At 47.5% G+C, this 27287-nt stretch overlaps 1 protein-coding gene across 1 annotated transcript; it reads left to right on the top strand.

Moving 5' to 3' along the window:
* On the top strand, window positions 1–25384 carry DUSP10 (dual specificity phosphatase 10). Its single transcript, XM_063391081.1, has 4 exons — window positions 1–161; window positions 1693–2538; window positions 19735–20112; window positions 23136–25384. The coding sequence occupies exons 2-4, from the start codon at window positions 1737–1739 to the stop codon at window positions 23399–23401; spliced, it is 1446 nt and encodes a 481-aa protein (XP_063247151.1). The 5' UTR covers window positions 1–161; window positions 1693–1736; the 3' UTR covers window positions 23402–25384.
* The last annotated feature ends 1903 nt before the right edge of the window (window positions 25385–27287 follow it).

Here is a 27287-nt window from a genome sequence, read left to right as displayed (position 1 = left end):
TACGCGGTAGCAAAAGAGAAAGTAACGAGGATGGTGCGGACGGCGCGCGGGGCGCGGGGCGGGCGGCGCGGGGCAGCGGGCGCGACACGCACCGGCACCAGCGGCACCTCCCGCGGCGGCCGCCGCCACCTCGGCGCACCGGGCCGGAGCGCGACGCGCCGGTGAGTGCGGGCGGCGGAGCCCAGCCGTGCGGGGCACGGCGCGGAGCGGGGGCCCGCGGCTGCGGAGCCCGCGCAGGGGCTGCCGCGGCGGGGGGCGCCGGCCCGGCTCGCCGCGCGATTGGCGGCAGCCCCGGCTGTCTGCGATCGGGGGCAGAACTCCAGCTTCCCGCTTTTCGTGGGCTCTTTCGTTGTTTCCCCTCGCCGGGGGAACTGGCTGATCTCCCTCTTTCATTTAAAAATTGTAACTGCGTCAGGCGAAGGCGCTCAGGGGGCCCTTATCCTAGTTCTTGTCCTAAAATAGAGCGAGGGGAGGGTTGGCAAAAGAGCGGGCTGGGAAAGCGTCCCGAGCGAGCCGCCGCTGGCCCCGCTCTGCCCGTGCCCCGGGCGGGCGGGTCGCGGCGCCTCTCCGCGCTCCGGGGGTGCCCGCGGGTTCGCTCCGCACAGCGGTGGCTGCTGCGGGTGGAAGTGCCCCCGGCCACCCCCTGTGCCGGAGGGACATCTCCGTGCCCCTTCCTAGCCGGCCCGGTGCCGAGCCAGCCGGGGCGGCAAGCGGGAGCTGCGAGTGCTCGCCCCGCTCCGGGGGCTTGGCGGAGTTGGTGCTGGGATGGGTTTTTCAGAGAGAGCTGCGGCTGCTCGCAAAGTTGCCGGTGAAGGGCACGCAGTGGCAGGGCTGGCTTTGGGTATTTTGCTCTTGTCGTCTTTCTTGTCTGCCGAGTGGAAACGGGGGGATTCAAATCCTGCGTGCTGCGTCTTAGCAAATGGGAAGGCAAAGGTTGGGCAGGCAGTGACCTTGGCCCGGGCAGAGGGGACCACTCTTTGCAGAAGCTGTGAAAGGTGGTGGGGAGCGGGGAACGTGCCTCACGGACCGCTGGAAGACAGCAGCTTTCCCGAGCCTGGAGATAGGGGCTTAACTGGGACTGGATTCACCTCTAACTGGGGGAGGGAAGTGCAAGGTGCACGCTTATAAGGACCTCCAGGAGCTAATTTTTCTGTTCTGGGTATTTTTTGTTCAGCCTTACGTGCTCAAGTTTGTAGCTGTCTCAGAAAATTTATTCACAGGCTAATTTTATTCCAGCATGCTGGAAAAGTTGCATATCACCCCTGACACATTCAGCTATTCAGCTCTTACGCGTTCCTCCCTGTAGTAGACTCAGCCCAGTAGTTGCTTCCTTTTCAGTGAGCAACGGGATGAGGGAACGAGCCTCTGTCATTATCAGCGGTGAGCCCTGCAGCCTGGGCTTTCGGAATAGCTCAGCACCATCTGCATGTAACTGAATGCCTCCTCCTGGGTGTCACTGCACAGTCCAGGCTGCTCGTGTGGGTTCTGCGTGCCACGGGTGCACATGCAGATAGCTGAAGTGTTCTCTGCAGCATTGAAAAGGCTTTTTAGCAACTACCGTGACCTGGTAGCTGTTAGAAGGGGTTGTTAGGTTAGGGATTAAGGGTGTTGGCAAAATAAGTTGTTGAATCCGTAGGTTTATGTGATTTCATGATCTTTTTTCTTCTTTCCCTTCTGCTTTTTCTTTTTCAGGGTGATCTTGAGTTCTTCTTAACTTGCTAGTGCTCAGCCTCCTCATGCCTCCATCTCCTTTAGACGACAGGGTAGTAGTGGCACTTTCGAGGCCAGTGAGACCTCAGGATCTCAACCTGTGTTTAGACTCTAGCTTCCTTGAACCTGCCTCTTCTGCCAGTGAGAGCCACTCCAGTCTGCTTGGCGCAGCTGTCGTGTCCCTAAAGACTGCTAATCTCACGTATATGCCCTCATCCAACGGCTCTGCACGCTCCCTGAGTTGTGGATGCAGCAGTGCCAGTTGCTGCACTGTGGCAACGTACGACAAGGACACTCAGGCCCAAACTCAAGCGAGCAGCAGCAGCGCCCACGCCGGAGCCTCCCCTGCCTGCCCTGCCAACCAAATGGTCAACAGCAATGAGAGCGCCGGCAGCCTGAGCCCACTGGGCGGAGTGGGGAGCCCCGTCTCGGGCAGCGCCAAGCAGCTCGCCAGCATCAAAATCATCTACCCCAATGATCTGGCCAAGAAGATGACCAAATGCAGCAAGAGCCACCAACAGAACCAAGGGCCTGTCATCATCGACTGCAGGCCCTTCATGGAGTATAATAAGAGCCACATTCAAGGGGCTGTCCACATTAACTGTTCTGACAAGATCAGCCGCAGAAGGCTCCAGCAAGGCAAGATCACCGTCTTGGACTTGATCTCCTGCCGGGAAGGCAAGGACTCCTTCAAGAGAATCTTTTCCAAAGAAATCGTAGTTTATGATGAGAATACCAATGAGCCAAGCAGAGTCATGCCTTCCCAGCCACTCCACATAGTGCTGGAGTCACTCAAACGAGAAGGCAAGGACCCCCTAGTCCTAAAAGGTAATCCTCCTCTCTGTCCAGACATGGTGTGTTGGTTGGCTTTGAGGCGTGTGCTTTCTGCTGTCAGCCTCCCTGATGGTTGGACCTTGAAAGCATCTGTTTATCCTTGGGAAGGCCCGTGTGCCTCAAGTCACCAGTGGCAAAGCAAATGTCTTCCATGGGCAAATCATGGAGCTGGTAGCAGGGAGATGCTTGCTTTCCTCTGAATGTTGTCCTTGAGTAGCAGGAGGGGTGAGAAGTGGAAGGAGGAGGAAATGTGCTTCCTGGTGTCTGTGTGTGCAGACAGAGAATTTCCCCCAGTGCTTATTCTGAGTATTTATAGCCCAAGGAGCAGAGGTCCAGGAGGGGATACTTCTCTTTTAGCTTGTCAGACTGACCTTTACTTAGCGGCCTTATTTTAGTCCATGTAAAACTGGACTCATAGGTGCTGGACCAGATGGACAGTGGGAGAGTAGAAGGAGGGGGAGGAAAGACACGGGAGGTCACTTGGTCGGAGGCATTGTGTCATGGACCAGTGAGCAAAACTTAAGGAACAGTCAAGCCTTGTTTTGGTGATACAGGGTCAGAATAATGGACAAAGGGAAATAATTTGTTTAAAAAGTGTTCTGAAAGTGTTGTGTTTCTGTGTATGAGTGATTATGTAAGCATATGGCTTTCTTGTAAAGGCTCCTGTTTTTATATGGAATTTGGTTTATCCCTTAATATTTTGGTGGAGATGAGCCCCACCAATTAAGGCATCATCCAAGGATACTTCCCTTTCTTCACTTTATTCTTGAGATCCTATTTATAACAATGCTGCCCTCTAGATTAAATTTCCTTTCCCCTGGGTGTTTATGCCATTTGGAGGCATGGTTGGCAGAGACTGGCTGTGGCAGTGGGAAACTATGGAAGGATTTGCTGCTTAGCTCATACTGTATGTATTTAATTTGCTTAATTTTTCTGTGCATCTTGCTACTTCCAACTTGCATGGTGTGGCAGGAGAAGGGAGTGAGCTGGTACTTTATCCCTTTTCCTCAGCTGAGTTTCATGGCTTTGTTGGACCTAAAGGTCCTGTGAAATACTTTTTTGTGTGTGTATTTTGTGGAAGCTTAAAATTGCTGAACTGTCTCCTTGCTTCTGGCAAGAGTGTGGTCATGCTGGGCTTGTTTTGATATTTGCTACAGGATCCCAGTAGGCTTTTATTGAGTCTCTGGGATCATGATGATGCCCTTCATCTGTGGAAGAGGGAGATGAGGCTGCCACTGGAGTCCAGTTTTCTGGTGGTAATCCTTCTGTACAGCCTTTGCAACTGGATATGTGGTTGTAGTGTGCAAGTGGTCTGTAGTCCTTCCTATCCTTAGAAAAGTGGTGTGCTGTAGATGTTCTCTGTGTTCCCCTGAAAATACTGTAGCTTCTCTGAAGCTCACACTGGTACTTTCTCAGTACCTGGAGTGAGGTTGGGATGGAGCTGCAGAGCAGTAACTGGGGAGCGCTGAGGTGTTGTCCCCATGGGCAGGTTGTGGCAGCCCCTTCTCCACCTTCCGGCTCTGTGTGCTGCTCTGCTTTACCCAGGTGCTGGTGGGAGTCCTTGGGCCGTTTTTGGTTTTCAGACACTGAGAAATGTTGCCTCAAAGCCCTGCTTAGGAGAGATCCCCTCCCCAAACTGGCCTGTCAACAGATCTGGAAGTGTGCCAGAATCCTTTGCCCAAATCCTTTGCCTTTTGGATGGGGTGATGAGCTGGGCTGGAGCAGACCTCACCTCGTGGAGCCTGTAGTGAGGAGCTCCCCCCATTACCGTAACTCGCCTCCTGTTCTTTGAAGTGGGCCTTCAGCTGGGGTCAGGTGGAGTATGGGATAAAGCAGCGTTTGGGAAGGCTGTTAAGTTAAGTTTCCGAGCTGGAAGTTTTTTAGTTATTTAGTTTCACTTGACAGGTAGCGGTTTTTTCCATCGAGTTTCAGCAGCCCCGGAGCTGGTGCATCCCCATCCCTGGGTCCAGGCGCTAAAACGAAAGCGGGGGTGCCGGGGAGCCCTCTCTGCCTGGGTTTGTTACTTTGAGTGATTCCCCTCGCTCTCTGCTGCCCGGCCCTGATTTATCGCCGGCCCATCTGATCCCCGTGTTGTGTTTGCAAACACTGGTTGCTAGCCGGGCTGTCCAAGTCCCTGTGGCCCTGATCCGGTGCCACCTTCTCCATGTTTGGTGCTGCCTGTCAGCTTGGGCTGGCACGCCGCGGGCTCCGTCCCACCGTCGCGGCCGGGGCTTGGGTTACAGCTCTGCCTGCGGGCTGCAGGTGCCCCAGGCTTTTGAGGCGGCACAGAAACCTTGTGCTGTTCTCCGAGGCCGGGCCGTGATCTGGAGATAAATGTATGTACGGTGCACCTTATTAGGCGCGAGTTAAAAAGAGGTGGTCTGGTTTATTTTTAATGTAGCAGACCGATGTATAAACTAGCGCTGTGACAAGAGAGGGTTTCGTGTATGCTGTGGCATGGAGGATTTTAAGACCTCTGGTCCTCTCTTTCTATCCACGCGTCTCCTTTCTGCTTCCTTTAACGTTTTTTTTGGTCATAGACATAACGAATGCATAATTTTGATTTAAGCTCTTAAGAAGAAAGATTTGCTTATTTCTTTTGCCACAAGGCACAGCAGCTTGAGACAGGCATAAATCCTCTGTTTTTACAAAAAATAAACCCTTAAGAATCCTGCATTTCACAGTCCCGCTACACAGGCTGTAGCAGCCTGAGCTGTCAGGGCTGAAGCTGCTGCTGCTCAGTCTGTTTATAAACAAAATAGGAAGAAGTTCTATTTCCCCCAATGCCCCTAGACCATGGTATTCCATGTTTGCTGAAACCTAAAGGCCTCACTTTTTATGGATGCTTTTTTTTTTTAAATTTATATTTTTTTTCTTTAGCATTTGAAGGGAGAGGGGGCAAAGCTGGTGGTATGAACCCAGTGTCCCTTCTGCTTGAGGCCAATGTCAAAGCTGAATTTGGGGGGGGGAAGAGTGTGGTGCTGTGACTCTGAGCTGGATCAGCAGCGCTGGCCCTCCTTGGTAGGGTTGTACCCCTTTACCTCCTGGAAGCCCAACAGTGAGGCATCTCTGCCTTCCCTGAGCACCTCAGCTCATAGCAAAGTGGCCTGGAGTCTTGGGGACATCTGTGCTTGGGTTTGCTATTGGGACCTAAAAATGGAAAGTGAGAAATTCATTTGCATTTAGATGGAAAGTACTCTTTTCCCCTGACTGAGACATTTAGGCTTTTAGGCTTGAAGTTCAGGCTTCTTTTTTTTTTTTTTTCCCCTTTTTCACAAGTTAAATTAAATCTGCAAAGGAAACAAAAATGGAAAATTGAAGCATCTGTGTTAGCACGTGTTGGCAGCTTTTAGCACAAGAGGAGTTGCCTTTGTCTCCCTGACCACGGTCTAGTGGCATTGTCTCCATCCTGCTGTTCTTCCTCTTTCTTCAAGACTCAGCATTGGGAGCCTTGTGAACCTGCTTAAGTCTTATGTTTGGTTTGTAAAGGCTTCTGTGTTTGACTTCAAGGAAGCAACGGAATTCAAAAGCAGAGGTGAAAAAATGATTCGGCTTTTTTTTAAATTTTTTTTTTAATTTTTTTTTTTTTATTCCCACTATATGCTGTAAACTAATGGTTGGACTTCTGCAGAGAAGGTGGGGAGGAAGCAGCTGGTTTCTCCACAAAAACTGGTTCTTTCTCTGTTCTTGTTCACAGTCTGAGGATTTTGGTCTGCTCTCTGCTCATCTGACAGGGAAATAAATGAAGTGACTTGCTCTCATTGTAGTGGGGAGTGTAAGATCTGCCAACAAACCACTTCATGCTTTCTGCCATGGTCTAAGAATAGTTTCAGATCTCTTACCACACTAGAGTCACATATCAGCAAAGTTGAAACAGCTACAGAGGGATTGATATGCTTACAATATGAATAATTACTTGCTTTATGTTCTCCTATATTCATGTAAATACTGTGATCAGCTGCCTTTGAAATACCTGGCCTGGTCATAATCTGTACAAATGCATTAATTATTACTGTCATTAATTATATAATTTAACAGCGTCAGTGTTGCTTTAAACTCTAATTGGATTACACTGCACAAGTGTATTTGAAAGTAAAACTTGATGTAATGGTCAACAAATCCAGCTGACCAACAAAACATGTGCCTGGCGCTTATTTCCACCAGAGATCTCCACTGAATAAGTATTAGGTCATGGTTGTAATAGGGAAATGTGTAGTTTTAAAAACAGTGGATGTTTCACATGCGTTACTTAACGTTTAAAAATAAAGTGTGTTCCCTCTGTGCTGCAGAGAACTGGCCCCATCAGTCTGGGGAGAAAGCTTCTGCTGGCTCTGTCAGGGCTGAGATTTCACCTTCAGTGTTCAGACTCGGATTGCTGGTGTTAAAAGTATCTTTCTACTGGAATAAATAATCTTCTTGGCCATCACACTGGAAAATTGGTTGTATGTGTTGCTGCCTTTTGCATATAGATAAATTGGGACAAGAGTGTGGCTGGAGACCACGGTCTTTACCGTATTTTGAGGGTAGAGGAGAGGTACCTCTAAACTTTTCCTGTTCAACAGTAATGGTAAATGTGTCATTTTCTCCCAGATTATGGCATCTGAGAGTTCGCTGTGCTGGCTTGCATGATGCCTATCACATTTTAACTGTCCTTGGGAAGAGGGCAATGACACTGCATTGGAAAGGGAGGAATAGAAAGGAGGTATTTTTCCCCCATTTTTGGCTCTCCAGTTTCTTATACCCTTGCAATTCAGAACTAAGAGTTCAGAAGCAAACTGTTACATCAGGCAAACCCTTCTGATACTTGTAAAGAAAATTCTTGTTCCATTTCTGTGTAAACTGGGGTAACAATCCCTATGATGTTCCTGGTAGCTAGAAGTTGGGTTATAATTAGCTGAATGCCTCATGTGCTGCCCTTACCCTTGCCCTGCCAGAGGTGAGAAATTCTGCTACTGAAATCTTTCTGGGACAGTGTGCTTGTCTGTCTTCTGGCTTTTTATTCTTGGAGTGAGCACAACTTCTTGGAGAGGCTCAGGGTGGAAGGGTAGCTGTGTTTGAGGCTTGAGTGGTATCTGCATCTTAACTAATACAGATGGACTATTTTTAAAAAACTTTTTTAGAGTTATATATGAGTGGTTTCCTTCAAAAGCAGCAGCCAAAGTTTTTCTAAAGTTATGAGCACAGAAGTTTTTACTGCGATTGCCTTGGCTTTAGGATGCATTTGAAGTGGAGGCTCATCCCTTGTCTTTATGCTATGACTCTTTGCCCTGCGAAAAGCCCCATTATAGTTAGGGGTTTTTATTTATGCAAGCAACTCAAAAGTGAAGAAATGCATAAATATGAGCAGTGTGCACACATCTCAATGTTTACCTGTTTTGCAATTTCACCAGCCAGCCAGGAGGGAAGCACCTCTCAAAGATTCATCATCAGCTTGCAGGGCTATAGAAGTCATGCTGTTTAAAGAAGTAGATTATGGTAATCTGAAGATAACCTAATGCATTGTCCCTCTGTGTGTGAGATAAGATTGTGGTGCTTTGGCCTTGTTGGGAAGTCCCTGGTGGGCCTGGGAGTGTGCTGGCTACAGAAATCACAAGCCTGACCTGAATTACTGTGAGCAGTTGTTTTTCTGAAGCTTTGATTCTAAGTTCTCACCTGAATCTGTCTTTTGCAGTTTTTCAAACACCTCTGTACCGTGAAAGTTAATTTGTTGCTATCACAAAAGTGTTTGGTAAGATGGGGCTAAAGAAGAGCAGTGTATACATCGTGCATGTCACCCTCCCTGCCTTCCATGAAGTGAAGGCTGCCAGGAGTCGTGTTGAGAGGAGACTGCATCAGGGTGCTGCCTCAAACACTGCATTTGCTTCAGCCTCCTCGGGCAGACCTTTCACCTGCTCTTGATCATTGATGTTGAGGGTTGTGGGAAAGCTGAAATGTGCTCTAGTGCCCTTGGGTTCGGGCACCAGTGCTGGCTGTGCCAGCCAGGCCACCCTGTGAGGAGGCAGAGTGGGCACTGCTGTGGGCAGGAGGCACAGAGGGATCGGGGGGTGTTTCTGCAGCTGGCAAATCCAGGGGTGCTCCTGGTCTCTGCAGTGTGTTGATGAATGCTCTGTGGTTCAGTAGGGAAGCTTGAGGGTTTTGTTGTTTGAGTTTGTTTAAACACCTTGACTTTTTACTGCAAGAAACTCTTTGCTTCAATTAATATCTACGATGAAGGCAGCCTCACATCCGGGAGCACTCTGAAGGTTGTTTTTGGTGTGTCCTCTGCTGCTTAGAAAGATGTTGATTCCCCAGATGCCTGTGTCCTACCAGGAGGTGGTCTCTGACCTAGTTCTGGAGCAGCATTTTGGGGCTAGAAGGAAAGGGGGAGAGATGGAGGAGCAGGTCAGTCCAGCATGTGGAGCAAAAAGAGATAAATCTGGGCCTAGGTAGCAGGGCGGTCTTGTGGCCAGAGGAGCTCTGACTAAGCCCACACAGCAGACTTGCCATGAGGCATAGAGAAGTTATTTTCATCTGATTTTTTTTTTCTTTTGCTGTCCTTTACACCCTTTGTAACACTGAGTTTATCTCTCTTGCTGCCATTGGTGTGAAGGGTGTTTGACCCCAGCTCCATCCACAGTGGTGCCCTTGGACAACACAGCTGCCTGCTGCAGAAAGTGGGAGCTGGATTTAGGAGCACCCTCTTCCCTTGACAGTACATTTTTGCTAAATTTTAGGCTCTGATTGCTTCTAGGTGTTTTTTGTGCTTTAAAAAAAGTCGAGGTTCATCTTTGTGGGTTTCTCTGCTTGGCTGAGGGAGTTGCCTCCCTTTCAAAGGAATGCTTTGCTGCCGATACAGAGAGCGAGATCCAGAAGGGTCACAAGCTTCTGATCCCCTGCACTTGGTTTTAGTGAGCCTGTCCAGGAGAGTGTGTGCAGGGAGACCCAAACTGGCAAAGCTACAGGGAGCAGCTGGGACCTTGTAGGTGCCTCTGACTTGAAGGAATGAGCTTCTGACTGCTGCTGCCCGGGGCAGTGCCACCCTTGTGTAGCTCAGCTACACTACAGCTCCTGCAGTGGGAGCTTCTGCACTGGGCTGTCCCCACTGGAGGGTCTGGGGACGGTGGGGTCGGGAGGGAGCCGTAAATCTGTCATTGCCTGCTGCTGGAGGGACTGGAGTGCTCCTACTGGGTGGGAGGGCTTGGGAGCCACTTCTCCTGCCAGGGTTGAGTGCTGCTTTGTGTGCATGTAACACCCTGCTTCCAAGATCAGGGCTCTGAAGGAGTAAGATGGAAAAAAGAAATTAAGAGAATAACAGAAATGTGAACACATTGCCTCCAACTCTTTTACTATGCCCTAGCTTTAAAAAGTCTGCAGCATGCCTGGGTAAATTCCCACTTGATTCACTTCAACAGAGAAGAGCTACTTCTAATTAAAGGTAATAAAAAGAAGAACAAATGTTACTCCTTGTCCACACGTGAATTATCATATATTTTATGTTTTTTACAATGGCCTAAAGAGACTTGGAAAATAGGAGATAACTTGCAAGCTTCTGACATATCAGTCAAATTGGTTGTCTCCAGTTCATTATGCCAAAGTGTGATATTAAGCCTTATATAAGCAGTTGAGCACTAATGTTTTAAAGCAAAAGCTGTTGTTGGAGCAGTTGACCTGCACTGTGTTGGTGCTGGGCTCTTAATTCTTCTTATTCTCTGTTAAGGTGATGCGAATCTGTCTGTCCAGTTGATGACAGCTAAGAATAAGACTTCTGCTGCTGCTGCTTAAAATTTGCTGGCATATTTTAGGTACAAAACAACTGATTTTTTAAAATGAAATTAATCTTAAATTCATTGGTGTTATTCCACCAAGGCAGAGCAACATCTCTGTTGAGGGATAACACAATCCTTATGTTTACTGGGAAATATTAGTGTTAACTCACCCATGGAGACAAGGAGTTATTTTATTTGGACACAAGGATTGATTTTCCTCTGGCTGGACATATTCCTTGTTTTATTGCTTTTAGCTCTGGATTCTGTAAATATGTCATTTCCTCTTCCCCCTCTCCCCACTTCCTACTTGCCGTGGCTTTGGAGAATATGGATGCAGTCTGGTCAACTTTCTTGTTCCATGTGGGGTGTTTGGGGGCTAGCCTTGGTTCCTTGACTATTTAGACTGGGATAAATGTGCCAGCAGAGCTGGCCCTGAAGCTTTTGTCAAAGTGGGAGCTGGCATGCAAGTTCCAGTAGTCTGCTGCTTTTATTTTGGATTGTGCAGCGCTGGGATACGTCCAGACAGCATCCTTTGCTTTCTCTGTTTTTCCTTCATGTGCTTTGGAATACCTTGCTGGAAAATGTCAAATCAGAGCCAGACATTGTTCTTTCTAGATAAGAGGGTAGAAACTTTTCAGTCTAAAAAGAGTTTAAATTCATCAGAGATGGATGGTACTCCCAAATGGGGGTGTGGTATTATCAGCACCCTGTTTTCCTTTCATATTAATGTGCATGGTGCTGGTGTTTCTGATGTAGAGGAGCAGCGGTTTGGACTGGAAAAGAGCCTGTGTTATCCTCAGGAGAAACAAAGCAGCCTGCTCTCTCTTTAGAAGGAAGTTGTCCTGGAGAGGTTGCCCTTAAAAGGGGAAAGAGAATAAATGGATGGCTGAAGCATGAAAAAGTCAGTGTTCTCTAAAACACACAGCTTAAACAGAAAGGTCCACTCCTACGCATCCAGGAATACGGATGTCTGACACAGTGCTGGGACCCTTCTCCCTCCTCAGATGTGCTGAGCCACGGCTGCCCTCATCCTGCTCCTGTGCTGGCTCTTTCCAGGACACTTGATTGAGAGTTGCATATGGTGATGGCCAGGGAGGGAACTGGTAATAGATTAAAAAAACCAAATGAAACTTGGTGTTCTGGCTAAATCTGCTCAGCTCTACCTCTGTCTGGGAAAACAGACCCATAGCTCTTTGTCAATATAAAACCATTTGTGGTATTTTATTGCATTAAAATAGTTTCTGTTCCCTCCCCCCTCACTTCCCCTGTCTCCTTTGTACATAGCTTTAGCGTTTCTTGATGACCTTTCTGTTAATATGATTTCCAGTGGGAGCATTTCACAGTAGAAGTATGTATTCCTTCAGGGTTTACACTGACATTTCCAGTGATTATTTAATTGGACTTCATGTTAGCCTGCATCCCCATGGGAACACATACTTTTGCCATGAGAAGTTGTAATGGGACTAATTTTGAGTTTCTGCTATAAACGTTTGCCCTCCAGGGAGGGTAAGTCCAGTCCTGCTTGGTGGCTGCACGGTCGTCACCATAGTGTGTTTGGGATTTGGGGTTTCTTGCCTTATTCCTATTTACATTCTTGTGTAGTTTAGTCCTTGTACCAAAATTCAGAGCAGGCCTTCTCCTCTTTCACCTTCCTGACCGGTCCCCAAGGATAATGCAGTGCTTTGAAGGATGCTGGCTTCCTTTCCCTTGAAAGTTTTTATTTGAGTTTTTGAGTACTTGAGTTTTTATTTTGAAATAAGCAGACTCAGCACTCCCGTAGCACAGGGCAGATTTCCAGTTACAAGCTGGAACTGCTGTCTTTAGTGCAGAGAGGTGGTCTCAAAGTATTTAGGGTGGCTTCTGGGCAGGCTGGTAAGCAGTCCAAAGATTTGTGGCATCTCTTGGAAAAGCTGACAAGAAAAGGGATGATATAGATGGGATGTGTAGGTTTGCATGGGTGTCCAGGGTCTGAGAAAAAAACCCTAAATTTAAGACAGAAAAGTATAAAGATTTAAAAAAAAGTATTAAACTGAAATCCAAGAAAGGTTTTCTAGTGACAAGTCAAGGAAAAAAGATTGTTTCTTTCTAATTGCAATGAGTTTAGATGATCTAGTAGTCATGAGAAGAGGAAAAGTGAAGGGGTGAAAGCTGATGGTGGAAAAAAGCAAGTCATATGTTGAGGTGTGGGAGGCTCCTGGGGGTGATGGTGTGGTTGAAAATGGGTGGTGGTGGGATAGGCAGAGCCAAGAATGGAGCCGGGCAGAGCCAGCAACTCTGGCACAGCCTGGCAGGGGAAGGGGCTTTGGATGACCTCTCACCTCCCTCCCGAGGATGTGTCCCTGGGAGAGCCAGCTTTGCTGTGCCTGGTGTCTGTGCCTTTTTTAAAAAAAAATAAAAGTAGATGAGGCCAAGAACCTCAAAAGCCAGTGGGAGAGGATGTGCTGTGGCGAGGGGTGTGAACCATAGTGAGATAAAATTAGAAATAATATGCAAACATGTGCGCACATCCCTCGATACTGAGAGGAAACCTTTCCTCTTCATCCAGTGTCACACTCTTGACTTCTAAAGAGACGTCAAAGCCATTGTGTCAAGGGGGTGCTTGTGACTCCTCTAGGCCAGAATTTGTGTACAAATTGACCTCTCAAGATAGTTCCCACATGAAAAAAACCTGACCTTGCAAGTTCTTCAGAATGCGAAGTTTTGCCTTTTTTTTGAAGTGCTGTTGGCAGCTCAATTTGAGGGAAAGACTCGATTAGATTGAGTGTATCGAGGTGGAAGCTGTTCTTTGTGTGTGCTGTTTACTTTTACTTTTTTATGTTTGCTCAAAGCTTAATCTTTTGCGGCACGGCTGGTGCTGAATGCTGTGTGGGTGACAGGGAAAGCCCCATGGCAGGGTTTCCTAGGAACATCCCACAGACAGGTGAGGAGTTCCCTAATGTCACCTGGCTGAGTGTGGTCCAATAGGTCCCCACCCCTGTGGATAGAAGGGAGCTGCCCTTCCTGCTGTGTGGGCAAATACCACATTTCCAGCCATGTCAAGGTTGCTGCAGCTGTGAGGGCGAGCCTTGAGCACTGCTCAGCTGTAGCTGTGGTGAGGAGGACATCTGCTAGGAGAGTAGGACACTCCTACAGTGATCTACTTGGACTGGCCCTATTGCTGTAGAAGTGTGAAAAGCAGAGCCCTGCTTGAGTGAGGAAAGAGTGTGCCTTGTGTTGTTCAGGAGATCTGAGCATCCCTTCATTCAGTGCCTCAGGATGAACAGAGCATGATCCCTGGGATACACCAGGAATCATCTTTGTTGTGGCTAAAATCACTCCAGCAACATCTGTGAGCAAGTGTGATGGCTGCATCATCTCCTGCAAGGCAGCCTTATCTCCTGTGCCCTGTGGATGCAACCCCAGTGCCTCCATGCCCTCCCTGACAGTTTCCTTGGTGCCCAGCAGACCTACACCTGCAGCCACAGCAGTGTGGGTAGTATGAAGAGATGGTCTAGGTGGTTGCCCATATGCTGGGAGTGGATTTGGCCTATAATGGCAGAATTCTGCTTCAGCCTGTACAGCAGCATCTTCCTTGGTAGAAGGCCTTTGGTACAGGAGCAGCCTGTGTGGTGGCATTGCAGAGGTGGTGGCTCAGCACCCGTGTGCCACCCTGCAGCAGGACCTCCTGACACTGCTGGCAGCGTGGTGGGGGTGGCCATGACACCTGGGCCCTCCTGCCCAGGAGGCTGAGGAAGGGGGAGAGCTGAGGGTGGGCAAAGCGTCTGGACAATACCTAACTTCTATTTTTACATGCTGGAGTCACGTTTGCTTAACCTTGAGGCATCCTGTGCTTTGAATCAACTTGACACAAAGTCATCTGTTCATTAATAACACAGGAGCAGTTTAATTGTTGTCTTAGTGGAAAAATACATGAGACTGTCATCAGCTGTTGCTTCTGGCAGTGCTTTTCTGCAGTAATGTAAATAAATGAGGTCACAGGTTTAAAGGAACAGGCTGTACTTGCACAAATTCAAAGCGTCGTCTTAAACAGATATGCACCAATTGTCTGAGTGTCTTTGTCCTGTACCCCAAATGCTCCCTGTGACATTTCAGCCCTAAACTCACGCAAACACAGCCGCAGGGTTTGCGGTGGTGGTACTGACAGGTCACATGCTGAGTGGGTGTTTCAAAGTTTGGCTTCATTCCTGAGCGAGTAAAGCTTGTAGTGGCCAGAACTGTGGTATCACCAGATTCTCTGCTGTGCACCCCACAAGGGCCCAGCAACACAAGAGAAGGGGAATTTACAGATTGAACATCTCTTTTAATGATACTTTCCAGTGTCCTGGGATTTCTGTTCTTCTTGTACTTGTGTGTCCATTGCTTTTCTTTTTTTTTTTTCCGAGATGGCTTTGTGGTATTGTAATCGAGGATGAGCAGATCCAGAAATCCGCCTGGACAGCTTTGAAAGCTGTATAAAAGGTCTGGTTGTCTCCCGAGACCACGTGCTTAGTCTAAATGTGGCTCCCACATCTGCAGTCTGTCATGCATAAAAGTATGTTCCTGTTTGCAGTGGGAGCGGGAACACCCAGTACCTGCCACGCTCAGGACAAAGTATATCCACACCAATGAGGTAATGCAAAGGTGTTGCTTTGTGGGGAGGGTATTTCACTGTAGCTGCCTCTCCCTAAGCTCTCCCACTGGAGAGGGAACAAGCTAATTCACTCTCTTCACTGTGGGGTAAGAGCCTGTTTCCAGATAGGAAACATATTGCAAATGTGCCAAAGCATATTGTAAACCCAAATCCTGGTTTGCATATAGTCACACTGCCAGAGAGCAGCAGTGGTGGCTGAAGGAGATGCCAAAGGAGAGACAGAGGAGCAGGGCAGGTGCTACTGTGCTTTTTGTACTTAAATTCTCAATATTCTTGAACAACAAACAACAAAACCCCTAAACTAAAAAGCTGCAATGATACAAACAAACAAAAAATCCCCTCACACAAATCCCCAACCAGCCAATCCACTTTTATAAATTTGTGTAGGTAAGGTTTGTTTTTCTGGATTTCTTTGAAGATGATGCTATTGCAAGGCCATAGTCCGTCATAAAAAGCTGTATGCCTCGTTCCTGCTGTACTTTTTGTGCCTGTTTTGCATCATTTTTGCCCTCTTCTGATGGCAGATGACAGACACTGTGTTAAGCATATTTTATGCCAGCACCATGCTGCTTTTTTTATTTGTTCGGAGCTGCTTTGGCTGCTGTCCAGCTGCTCACCTGGTCTTGCAGTGCTGGTGCAAGCCCCGGGCTCCTGGGTGGCTCTGGAGCTGGGAAATCTGTGTGCAGCTGCTGCTCGGGTGCTGCTTGGGGGAGTTTGAGGAGCATTAAGTGAGATGTTTATGGGCAGATGGCTGAACTTGTACAAATGAGTGGGAATAGCTGGAGCACGTACAGTGCTGACTTAAAACTTCCCAAAAGTTCTGAGGTCTCAGACACTTCAAAGTCTGTTGTCACTTACTAACTGTTCTGGCGGGGCAGGATGTTGGAAAATGTCATGCAGTTACAACTGCAAAAATGGTTCTGCAACCTGGGCCTTGCATCAGCGATGAGCAAGAGCCCTTGGTGTTCTGTTGTATTCTGCTACATACTATGCAAGGCCATCTGCCAGCAAGGATTCTGCCTCATTGATTGATTTCCTCATGGAAGAAGTCCCTCGGGTTCCCCAGAGTGCTGAGTGTCCTTGTCCATCTGTTGGGGTTTGGGTAGGTTCAGCCCTCTGAACACCCGCCCAGCAGCCGTTCTGGAACAGAGCAAAAGCACTTGGGATGTTCTCTGTGCCCATGCACTGCCTGCATTGCACTGGCTGGGCATACTACCCCATGCTTTGGTCATTGCGAGGTCTGTGGAGTGTTTAAAGCCAGGAGAGATGGGCCACAGGCAGGACAGTCTGTTGCAGTGGACATCCATTGCTGGCATTTTGGTTTGTCACTGAGGGTGGCTACACTCTGGAGTCCAGGTTCCGTGGCTGCGGTTCCATCAGCACTGCCATGTGTTCCCATGGGCTTTCTTGGTGCATATATTATAGTGCCTCTCTGTAGTGCCTCTCTACTTGTCTCTGTATGATGAAGGCTTTTCCCATATTGCAGACAGCATCTGAAAAGCTGCTTTGAAAATACAGTGCTAGTGAGAGGCTTCTGCTAAGTTGTGCTTCTTGGCCACAGGTGCTGTTACTGCCCTCTGTAATGCTTCCTTCATTCCCCGGGTTTGGGAAGGCTTGGGCAGGGTCAGCCACGAAACAGCTTTTGTTACAACCCCAAGTGGAGTCTCTGCATCCATGCCTTGAGCTCCCATGTGCTCTGGAGTTGTGGTCAGTTGCAGTGATGTCTTGCACCTTACTGAGTTCAATGAAGGAACTCTTTGACCAGGCTTGCAAGAGCTTTGTGTTGGCCTCTGCTGTGGGTAAAGCCTCTTCTGTCCCACCTCTTCTACCCTTCCTACATGAAAACTTTAAATGCTGAAATAGAAGCGCTTGATAAGGGAATAGATGCATTTGAATACTTTGTACATTGTATTTACCTTCATGTGGAAAATCCATCCTTCCCCTTTTGACTGATCATTATTAACTTTGCTTGGACTTGTTTTGGGAGATAGTCTCAAACTTAAGAAAAGCCTGAGCATTATGTATGCATGAGCTCCACTTAAATTACTCTAGTGCTTCATAAATCAGTTTGTACAAGAACGTGTGTGTTGAGAGTGGAACAGCACTCCGGAGGTGTCTGGGTCCCGTTTTGGGACCTGCATGACTCATATGGCAGCACAGATCCAAACTAAGCTCCTGCTGTTGGATTAGGGTTCAGCTTCCCTCCATGACTGCGTCTTGCTGCATCTTTTCTGAGTACCAATGTTCTTGTCCAGTCCTCCCTTGCTGACATGTCTGAGCCAGTTCAGGTTGGTAATCCTCTGCCCAGCAATGCGTTCTTTCAGGAGCATTTGCTCTGAGACTTGCTTTTAATATTGCTTGAACTGATGTTTTAACTCTCCTCTCACGTGAGAAGGTGAACAAGGAGAATGGGGGATGTGAACTGACATTAGGAATGGTGACACTGGCAAATGCCTGTAAAAAATTTGTGGATGAAGGTATTATTATATGTCTGGCTACTCCACTTGTTTGAGCATCTTCCACATGTTGTATTTGGGATCCCTTCCACATGTTGTATTTATTTGGGACCCTGATACCCAAGGCAGCTGGTGAAGCAAGGTGGTATCTGCCACACCATCAGTGTGTCCCCACCTGAGTGATGAATCAGTCCCCAGGTAAGAGGTCCTACCTCCTCCTGCCTATTCCCAGAAGTCAGCAGGAGCAGTGGAAAATGAGCATTGGCTCCAGGGTCACTTAAATAACTTTTCAGGGGTTTTCTTGGGAACCCTAGCATGCTATGGCTGTTGTTTAAACAGCAGTATTCAAACTGAATGGATTGCTTGCCCATTCAGAAAGATGGGAATGTGGGTTTAGCCTTTAGCCTAGAGAGTGGGCTGGGGCTGTTGGTTTAAATGAAACTTCAGACATCTTCACCTTGGGGACCATTATCTTGTTTGTTTTCTTGAGTGGACTCAGAAGACTTTTCAGGCCCTGTTGAGGCCAGGTGGTGGGTGCAGTTGAGCTCAGATTTTTGTCCTTGCTCTTCTTTCTATCTTGATCCTGTTGTAACAACTTTGAGAATAGAGCTCTTTAAGGCAAATCTGTTTGCTTTGTGTCCCGTAAACTGCAGAAATAGCTGAAGACAAGCACATACTTGAGGCAGGGGAAATAGTCTGCATTTTGTAGACATTTCAAGAATTTCTGGGAAATTACGTTACTAGCAGTGTGTGAAGGGCATGAGTTTGGATGTGGAAAAGGGCATTTGTGTTAGAGGGGCTTAGATGGTTGTAACCTAGTCTGGGTGTCTCGTGCCCTCAGAATACAGCACAGGGCACCGAAATGGGCCTGGGTGGGTCCATGGGCAGGCATGTCACAGACACTTCACTTGGACATTTGAATTGCAGCATTTAACAGGAGGCATTGAAACTCCTGAGAGTTTCCAGAGAAACATTGCTCTGTCTGATCCAGAGCCCGAGAGGCAGCATGTTTTGCTTCACTTTAAAACTTTGACTGGATCACTGTGAAAGAGCATGGAAAAGACAAATAGCCTCTCTTTTTTTTTTTTTAATTTTTCTTTTTAAATAACATTATTGGGAGTGTGACATTCCACATTTTTTTGGCTAGTGTGGCTCTTTCTAGTAACTTCAGAATCACTCTCCCACTTCCTGGGTGTTCTTTGGCTTGCAGTTAACAAAGTGCAGTTGAGCCCGAGCACTTGGCCCATCTCGATGCCGAGCGTGACTTCTAGAATCCTGGTCCAACAGGAACGTGCATGAGGTGGGGGGAATGCATCCCTGCATTTCTCCTCTTTCCGCCTTTTCCTTTCGGAGGAGCCACCTGTTAACATTACATCAGCGGCTCCCAGGAGCGCCGCCGCCGCCTACCAAAGGCCTCGCACAAAGTGGTGATTCTTGCATTGTTTGCACTCAAAGAAAGAGCTGATGTCATGCCAGCTGATGTCATTGTGTGCTTTGTGGGATCGCCATGGAAACCGGGCAGGTGGGGAGCCTGCCGCTGATGTCAGTGCAGAATGAGGTGTAGAGAGAATGTCCACTTTGCTTGCTTCAGCCCTGTGAAGCTGCCCTCCTCAAAAAAAACAACAACAAAAAAAAAGGATGGGAGGGAAATGGTGCTTGAAAAAGCCAGCAACAGAGCAGGGAAGGCACAAGCTTCCTTCACTGAAAAAGTGACTTCTCCCTGCCCCCTCAGATCCATTTCCCAATCTATTTTAATGTCCTAAAAATAACTCCTGCTAGATATTTTCAGGTGGCCGGGGCAGCAAAAGGAGAGCTGTTTGCCACATGTTAAGCAAGCACCTCAGTTGCTGTTAGGTTACAAGGAGTGGTTTTCCTTTGTTCGGGCACACAGACAGGTACGGGCTGTTCCCTGGAGCGGTGCTGGGGTGAGCTGCTCCCATCCTCCTCAGAGCTCTTGGGTGGCTGCTGAAGGGCAGGTAAAGCTAAGACTGTCCCAGCTGGCTTGCTGCTCTGCTTTGATGTGCTGATAGCCCCTTGGCCCCTAGTTTTGGTGACGTTTTCTCTCCTGGAAAAACACCTTCCTTGTCGTTGCCCAGGCCGGTAGGTGAGGCAGCCCCAGCAGGCTGGTGTTGCACAGAGGCGTGTTTGTCCCTGAGCCCGGTCCTTGGCACCGTCCGCCGTGCAGAGGGAGGACAATGCCTGCTGCTGATTCATGCCACCCTTCTGTTGACAGCCCAGTGACACTGTCACAGGGGTGGTGGGGACAGTGGAGCCAGCTCCAGCCCTCGTGGCCCCAGTGTGTGCTCTGAAGAAATCTTGGGGTATCTAACCAAAGTATCTGCTTGGTCTCTTTTTCCAGGAGGACTCAGCGGTTTCAGGCAGAACCACGAAAACCTCTGCGACAACTCCCTCCAGCTGCAGGAGTGCCCCGAGGGGGGAGGAGGGGGCGGCGCCTCTGCTGTGCCCCCCGTGCTACCTCAGTCCATCCCCACCACGCCAGACATCGAGAACGCTGAGCTCACCCCCATCCTGCCCTTCCTCTTCCTCGGAAACGAGCACGATGCTCAGGACTTGGAGAAAATGCAGAGGATGAACATCGGCTACGTCATCAACGTGACCACCCACCTGCCCCTGTACCATTACGAGAAGGGCATGTTCAACTACAAGCGGCTCCCGGCCACTGACAGCAACAAGCAGAATCTCAGGCAGTATTTTGAAGAGGCTTTTGAGTTCATTGGTAATTACCCGTGCCTGGAAATACTCCTGTTTGTTTTTTTTATTGTTATCATTTTTACCCGTTATAACAATTTAGAGCTAACTTTATGCTTTGCCAACAACTCTGAAGGCTGGTTGAGGCCATACTTCCTTTAGTCTGGGTTGTCAGAAATGCTGAGCACCTCATATTTCTGTCCTTTCTCATCTCTGGCACATCCGGTTAAGTAGCCCGGGGTTACAATTTTTATCCGATGATAGTAACTCCTACCTCCAGGCTTCTAAATACAGGAAACCCCACAAAATTGAGATTTTCGTCATCCCCTCTTTTTGATTCCTTTGCATTCCTAGTTTCCACACAGTGGCTTCCAGCCAGTTTTTCATAGTGACTATTCTTAATGGTGTCTCAGTCTTTGCTAACTTAATGAGAAAACTGACAAACTTTCACACTTGGCTGGTTCCACCATTAGATTTGTAGCTTCAGAGTGTACGTGTGGTTGAGTGGATAGTGATGAAAACTTGCATTAATAAGCCTCTAAACCCTGTAGGCTGTGTGAGAGAGTTCCCCACAGACATGCAGCGTGCTGTGGGGATTGCTGAAGAAGTGACCCAGCAGCATTGTTCTGGACCCCATTACAGCACAGCACAGCCCTCAGCCGAGTTTAGGGCCATGCTCAGCTAGGCTGAAGCCAGATGGCCACTTTAAGCAGGGCTGGTCAGAGAGGACTTGGGCATGTGGTACTGAAAGCCTTTGAGCACCTCTCCTTGCCCCTCTAGGTGTCTTTGTGGACACTGCTTTTGTGTTGTAGTAAAGGTGCTTCTCTAGCACAAGTACGTGTCCTGAGAGGTTTTCTGAAACGTGCCAGGAGAACCACTGACACGAAATTCGATTTTCTTGTGCTGAGACTGAGCTAATTCCTTTGCCAATGCTTCAGGCTTGATGGAGGAGTACTAGACAAAGGAAGAAGTGTGCTTGTGTGCTGCGCCGCAGCGTCGGTCCTTGACTGACCCCGTAGTGGAGTGGTGCAGAGCCGTGTTCCTGCCTGCCCTCCTGTGTGCTGGCTCTGCACTCAGTGCACTCAGGCTGAGCAAGGGTGGGAATGGGTGCCAGGGCAGGGGGGCCAGGCTCAGCACGTTGGTGGGAGCCCCTCTGTCCCTCCTGTGTGCCAGGCAGGGCTGGCAGCTCGGAGGCAGAGGGCTCCTCAGCCTCGCCTGGCTGAGTCTTGGCAGGGGCTCGTGGTGTGCTGGTGCCTGTGCTCTGTAGCCTCCCCACTTTAGTGAAGTGAATAGAGAAATCACTGCTTATGCTGCAGTTCAGGGGAGTTTTACCACTCTGAGCCTTTGGGCTGTCTTCTACAGTGTGAAGGACCAAAGGATCTCTAACTCAAATTTTCCCTCGTGTTCCTAACCCAGCCCCAGTGGTACCATTAGTGCTGTCAGCTCCCCAGGCTGGTTACTGTGTGCCTGGGAAGGTGAACACTTGTTTGGGTGAAGGGCTGGGAAAAGGGAACCTTGCCTTGATCCTCTGGGAAAACAGCTGTGTCAAGAAATCCAGTAAAACCTTAAAACTTTGAGTTCAACAAAATGGGGAGATGCAATAGGTTAAGCTTAGGTAAAGAGACTGTGAAGCTCCATTAAGGCCTTTCTGAGGTAGAAGAGAGAGATTTCTGCTCCCCTCATGCCCATGAATTGCAGGATTAGAGTTCTCAAAACCACTGAGGGATAGTGTTTGGCTTGTGACCTTACCAAGAGAAGAGAAAGCGGCTTTGCTCTGGAAAGGTTTAGAAAGCGTTTCAAAACCCATTTAACTTTCCCTTTTAATAATTACAGCTTGAGGGCCTGTCTTTGTTTTTAATAAACAAATATTTCTCCATTGAGAGTTTTTCTTCTGTATCAAATTACCCAGCTGGGGAAGTAACTGGTCAAAGCTTTCCCTTCCTCAGGGCAAACTTTAAATTGCATTTGAGAAGATTTGGAAGTGTTTAAACAGCAGATTGTTGGCCTATGTTTCTTTAAATATGTCTTCAAAAAACCACAACTAACCCCAGGTTTAGCTAAGACTAAAGCCATAGGAAGTGAAATCATCAGAAACTCTCTGGGAATGTGTGTCAAAATGCGTTAGAGAGTTTCAGCTTCCTGAAATACTAACTGGCAAAAATGTCTAGAGGGAAGTTGGCTTCATTTATGGTTTCACAGTACAGGTTGAACATGTGGGGTGGGTTGAACTGTACTCTTGGTGGGGTTGGATTCGTGCCAAAACCTGCAAACGAAATTCACATTCCTCCTGCGGATTGAAACAAAAGAAGTAGTTTGAAGTGTCACTTCCTGAAAGTTCCATCTCCTGTTTTAAAAGCAAGCTGTAGCAGATGAGGGTAGTATGGTAGTGACTCCCCTCTCTCATGTCCTCTTTGCATGTGGTTAGAAGGACTCTATACCCCCTAAATGCTGCCCAGGGTGCCTCTCTATGAGTGATGACTTGGTGGAGCGGGGGTGTGTGTGTATCCAGCTCCTCCCTTTGCAGAGGCAGCACAGCAGAGAGCCCCACGGAAGCTCATTTCAAGAGTACCTTTGTAAAGCTTCAGAGGACAGGGCTTTGGAACAGATGTATTGTTATGAATTGAATCTGAAAATACCTGGTTTCTAGAAGAGTGGTTCCCTGCTTTGAAAAACAGGAGGTTGAGATGCTGACATAACACAGTGGTATTGCAACTGAGATGGAAATGGAGCCCAAGATTCCTCATCGTGGGCCTTGCCCTCCTCACGAAATGCTCGCTGGCAGTGAAGCAGTGTCTCTCAATGCATGTTCCACTAATAAAGAGTAGAGAGTGGATGTGAGGATTTTCCGTGTCAGACTGGAATGGGAGTTTCACATTCAGTAGCTCTGAAACCTCGGGGGAAGATGTGCTGGAGGGGAAGGGGAAGAGACGCCGCTGTGCTTGTAATCAAATCAAGGGACTTTTCACGTTAAGTTACTCTTAGATGCACTGAGCTCGTTCTAATTTACAGACTGGCAAAAACCTTTCTTTCTTCTGTCTGTCTTGTTTGCAGAGGAAGCTCACCAGTGTGGAAAAGGTCTCCTCATCCACTGCCAGGCGGGTGTCTCCCGATCTGCCACCATCGTTATCGCGTACTTAATGAAGCACACACGCATGACCATGACGGATGCCTATAAATTCGTCAAAGGCAAACGACCAATCATTTCCCCCAACCTTAACTTTATGGGGCAGTTACTGGAGTTTGAAGAAGACCTGAACAATGGAGTCACCCCTCGAATCCTCACACCAAAGCTGATCGGCGTCGAGACTGTCGTGTGACAGCCGAGCTGCGAGGGGGCGGAACCTGTTCTTCACCTGATTTGGGGCAGTGATGGGTGGGTTATGGGCGTCTTCTTTTTAGCTTTCAAAGGGGAGTTTTGTGGCAAACTTTTTGTGAATAAAAACCTTTTTTTGTAAGGAAAGGTTTTTAAAAGATCCAAGAGCTTTGCTGGGTTTGGGATGCTGTTATGATTTCCTTCTCAGACACCGGCAGAGCAGGGAGGCTTCAGAGCAAAAGGAGTACTTTTTAAAATAAAAACAAGAAAAAGAAGAAGAAGAAATGTTGGGCTTTATTTCTTTTAATTTTTATTTTTCCCTCCTCTCCAGCTACTTGTAGAGTTTATGGCTAAGTAGTCTGTGCAGGTTCATAGACTGAAGAAACCTAAGTTGAAGACAAAACACAAATAGCCAAAACAAAGCAGAAAAAAACCTCTCTGAAACAGAAGGGCCTTCGTTCTTCAAAGGCTTTGCTAAAGATAACCTAGCGAAATGCTCACCGATGCAAAGGAAATCAGAGCAGCTTAAAAGTCTGCAAGGCACTTTTCACACTCCTGACTCAAACTAAAGAAGAAAACAAAGTTTATTTGGCGTGTTTCATGTTCCAGTTCTATTTTTCTATTTTGGGGTGTAAGGTTTTAACAGTAAGGGACTTCGATCATTCTATGCCATATGCCTTCACTGGCTTCTTGTGCAATAATAATTTGGGGTTTGTTTTGAGTGTTCAAACCAGTTAAGAGTTGGCTGCCCACTAATAATAAGATAATAATTTTTAAAGTCTAATAGTGCAACAGCAGCCAGCTTGGTTCAGAAAGGATAAATGAGAGCAATTATTTCGTTCCTTTATATGATTTTGATCCTGGTTACAGTGCCATAAACCTTGTTACATATGTATATCAGAATGTACAAAAATCTAGAACAAGCAAAGTTTATTTAAAAATATTTTTCGCACAAAATATTGGTGTGTTTCAGTTGTCTATGTAAAAGAAATTTGATTATAAAACAAAAAAATCTTTTGGAATGTGTGTGTCCTTTTATTTCTTTAGCCATTTTCCATTTTCTTTCTATGGGATGGGGGTCTTGTTTTGTTCTTTTTGGTTTGTTTTTTTGTGGCATTGTACCCCTCCCACTGACAAAATTGATCTCTCTTGTTTGGCATCTCCCCTTCAGTGTTGCATTCCTGTCCTCTGCTGGTGGAACATGTTTTCTTTACTTTCTGCTGTACTCTTGCATCTCTCTGTAACCAGATTTTTCTTTCTGGTTCGACTGTATTAGCACTATTGGTGAGGGCTTTTTGGAACAGACCTGTTATTTTAACAGCTCAATAGCCATTTGGAAAAATAAGAAATAAACAATCTCCACTGATCCCTTTCCATATTCTGTAGTTAACTTCTATGTTACAAAATTGTCAGGTTTTTAGACATATGTTGGTCACGTGTGCTTTTCCCTGCCTCTCTATAGCCACCTTTTTTAGCAGTTCCACAATTCCTGGCAATCATCCTCCTGGGATTTTCCCCTCCCTCTTGCCCGTCTTCCCTTCCTGCTCCTCCTTTTCCAGCTGTGTCAGTGTTGTGTGGTGTGTATTGTAGGGCTGATGTTTCTGCCTCACAGTGTCCCTTACGCAGCTGCCTTTCGCTTTCCTTGTTTGTATTCACTTTTTTTTAATGATACGGTATAACCTGATACGTTCTGGACTGTTACCACCTCTAAAATTTATTTGTATGAGCCTAAAATGAGTTAGAAAACATTTCTCGTATGATTCTGTTGTAGAAAGTGATCTGTCCCAGGAAGGCTGATAGCAGTGAAGGCTTTTCCTAGATGAAAACCTAGATGGACTGAACCAAGTGTAAAACAGGACCTGTTGGAAAACTTAATGTATAATCACATTAGACATGTATATTTTTGTGGACATTTTACTTAAAATGTTGTTACTATACAGATATTTTCTTGAAACTTATCCCTTTATTAAATTATTTTTCTACTGGAGTTGATTTTTTAATTTTTTTTTTCTTTTCTGTGATCATTATTGGTCCTTTCATTGAAAACACCCTTGGCAGCAATTGCTGCCCAGGCAGCAAAACCTCTTGGACTGTGATTGCTCCTGGAGCTGAGGAGAGAGTGGCTGGACAGAGAAGGTACCATTTGCTGGTTGGGAGCCTTTGTACTTTGGGAAGGAAGGAGGTCCCTTAGCAAAGCTGCTCTGCTTCCCTCCCTCCTCCCTTTCCTCCTGTTTGGGGCCAGCCTCTTCCAGCTGTTCTCAATGACTGCAGGTGCCCCTTGTTAGGTAGGAGGGAGGAGGTTAGAAAACCTTTCTTACCAGAGAACCAAAGGCAGCAGCAGCAGGACTGAGGGCTGGTTGGAAGGTTGGTCCTGGAAGCCTGTTCGTGGCATAAATACTGTGTAATAGTGCTGGTGCTCTGCCAGGGAAAAAAGTTATTCACCAAAGGGAGTGTGCAGGCTGGGTACCTGGGACCCTGTGTGAAAGGAAGGAGGACTTGATTCAAAGCTGATCTTCCATGTTACTGCTTTTTTTGTTCCTGTTTGAACACCTGTAGAGGGAAGAAGGTTGTGCTGCACCAACACGACTCACTCCTCTCTCTGGTTCAGCCTCAGCCACTGCACGCTAAGTGTGATAGGATGAAGTTTGCAGCCATGTGAGTACTGGTGTCTAATTCTTACCTGAACCAACGAGTAGCTCTTGCAGCCTTGAGCGAGTTACTGGCAGCAGAGGATTCCGTGTGTTTGCCTCAGTCAGGCTCAGCAGTTTAGCTGCTGCTGCTCCGTGCATGGGTGTGGAGCTGGAGTTTCTGCTGCAGGAACCCTGTCAGCCTGTGCTTGTCACTGGGAGGAGCAAAGCTTGGTTTTATTCTCCAGTGTGGTGGTCTTGGAAACGATGGGGCAGGGCAGTGAAAGGCTGTGTGTGAGTGGGGTTTGCTGTGGGTTTGTTGATAATAGTGGAGACGGGCTGATCAAACCCCTCCTTCGTGCAGACCATTCCTTGGAGGGGACCTCTGGAGGGTTATATCCCCCTCAAGGCAACACTGGGAAATGGCAGCCTGAGAATTGATTCACCAGGGAACAGATTGGAGGGTAATGCTGATTTTTTTTTTAAGGCGGAATTTACTGAAGCTAGTAAATGATCACTTAGCATCTTTATGCTAAGGGCAGGAGAAATTCAGTGGAGGTTTGAGGAGTCCTGCCTGTGTGCACCTTTTGCATCCTTTTCTGCTACCTAGTGTGATGCACTGCAAATATGTGCCTGCATGTCAGTAGAAACCCCTACCTGAGCACTACATGCTCCTAGCCATTAAAAAATAAAAGATCTGCCCTCATTTCTGGGAGGGAACAAGGCTGAAGGGATGGGGGCCAGAATTGTGATGGGGTTCAAGCAGGTATTGTTACTGCTGTGGCAGAGGAACACCAGAAAGATTATTTATGACTGTAAGGATAGAACTGAGGTTTGATCATCCATCGCCTGCTCTTACTGCTGGCTGTGACACCCCCCTCAACTACTCCAAGATGAAGCATGATTAAAAACGTGAGAAAATCACTCAGTAGCCTTTTATTCACACATGGGTGTCAGTGAGACCAAGACCTGCTTTTTCCTGCTCAGCATCAGCATTGTGCCCTTGTGTGAGGTGTGCTAAAATAGGCACAGTCCTGGAAAGTTGACTCCCCCATAACTCATTTTCCATTTCCCCCCTGAGTTCTTGTTTCTGGGGATATCACCCAGGTCCTGTGAGAGGCTCCCTGAGATCCACCTTGTAAAGCAACGCAGGCAAGGTGGTGTGAGCAAGCGCTGCTTCTGGTTGGGAATTTACTTTCTCTTTACAAATGGTGATCCAGCTGTGTGTGAGACCCGCTGTAAAGCTCTGTTAAAGTGAGAACT

This window comes from Prinia subflava, chromosome 2, assembly GCF_021018805.1.
Source record: "Prinia subflava isolate CZ2003 ecotype Zambia chromosome 2, Cam_Psub_1.2, whole genome shotgun sequence".
NCBI lineage: Eukaryota > Metazoa > Chordata > Aves > Passeriformes > Cisticolidae > Prinia > Prinia subflava.
This window is presented reverse-complemented; position numbering and strand designations above follow the sequence as displayed.

Coding starts and splice junctions, on each gene's coding strand:
- DUSP10 (XM_063391081.1), top strand. CDS start 1,737: ATGCCTCCATCTCCTTTAGACGACAGGGTAGTAGTGGCACTTTCGAGG. Junction 2,539..19,734: donor GGACCCCCTAGTCCTAAAAG/GTAATCCTCCTC, acceptor CTCTTTTTCCAG/GAGGACTCAGCGGTTTCAGG. Junction 20,113..23,135: donor AGAGGCTTTTGAGTTCATTG/GTAATTACCCGT, acceptor TCTTGTTTGCAG/AGGAAGCTCACCAGTGTGGA.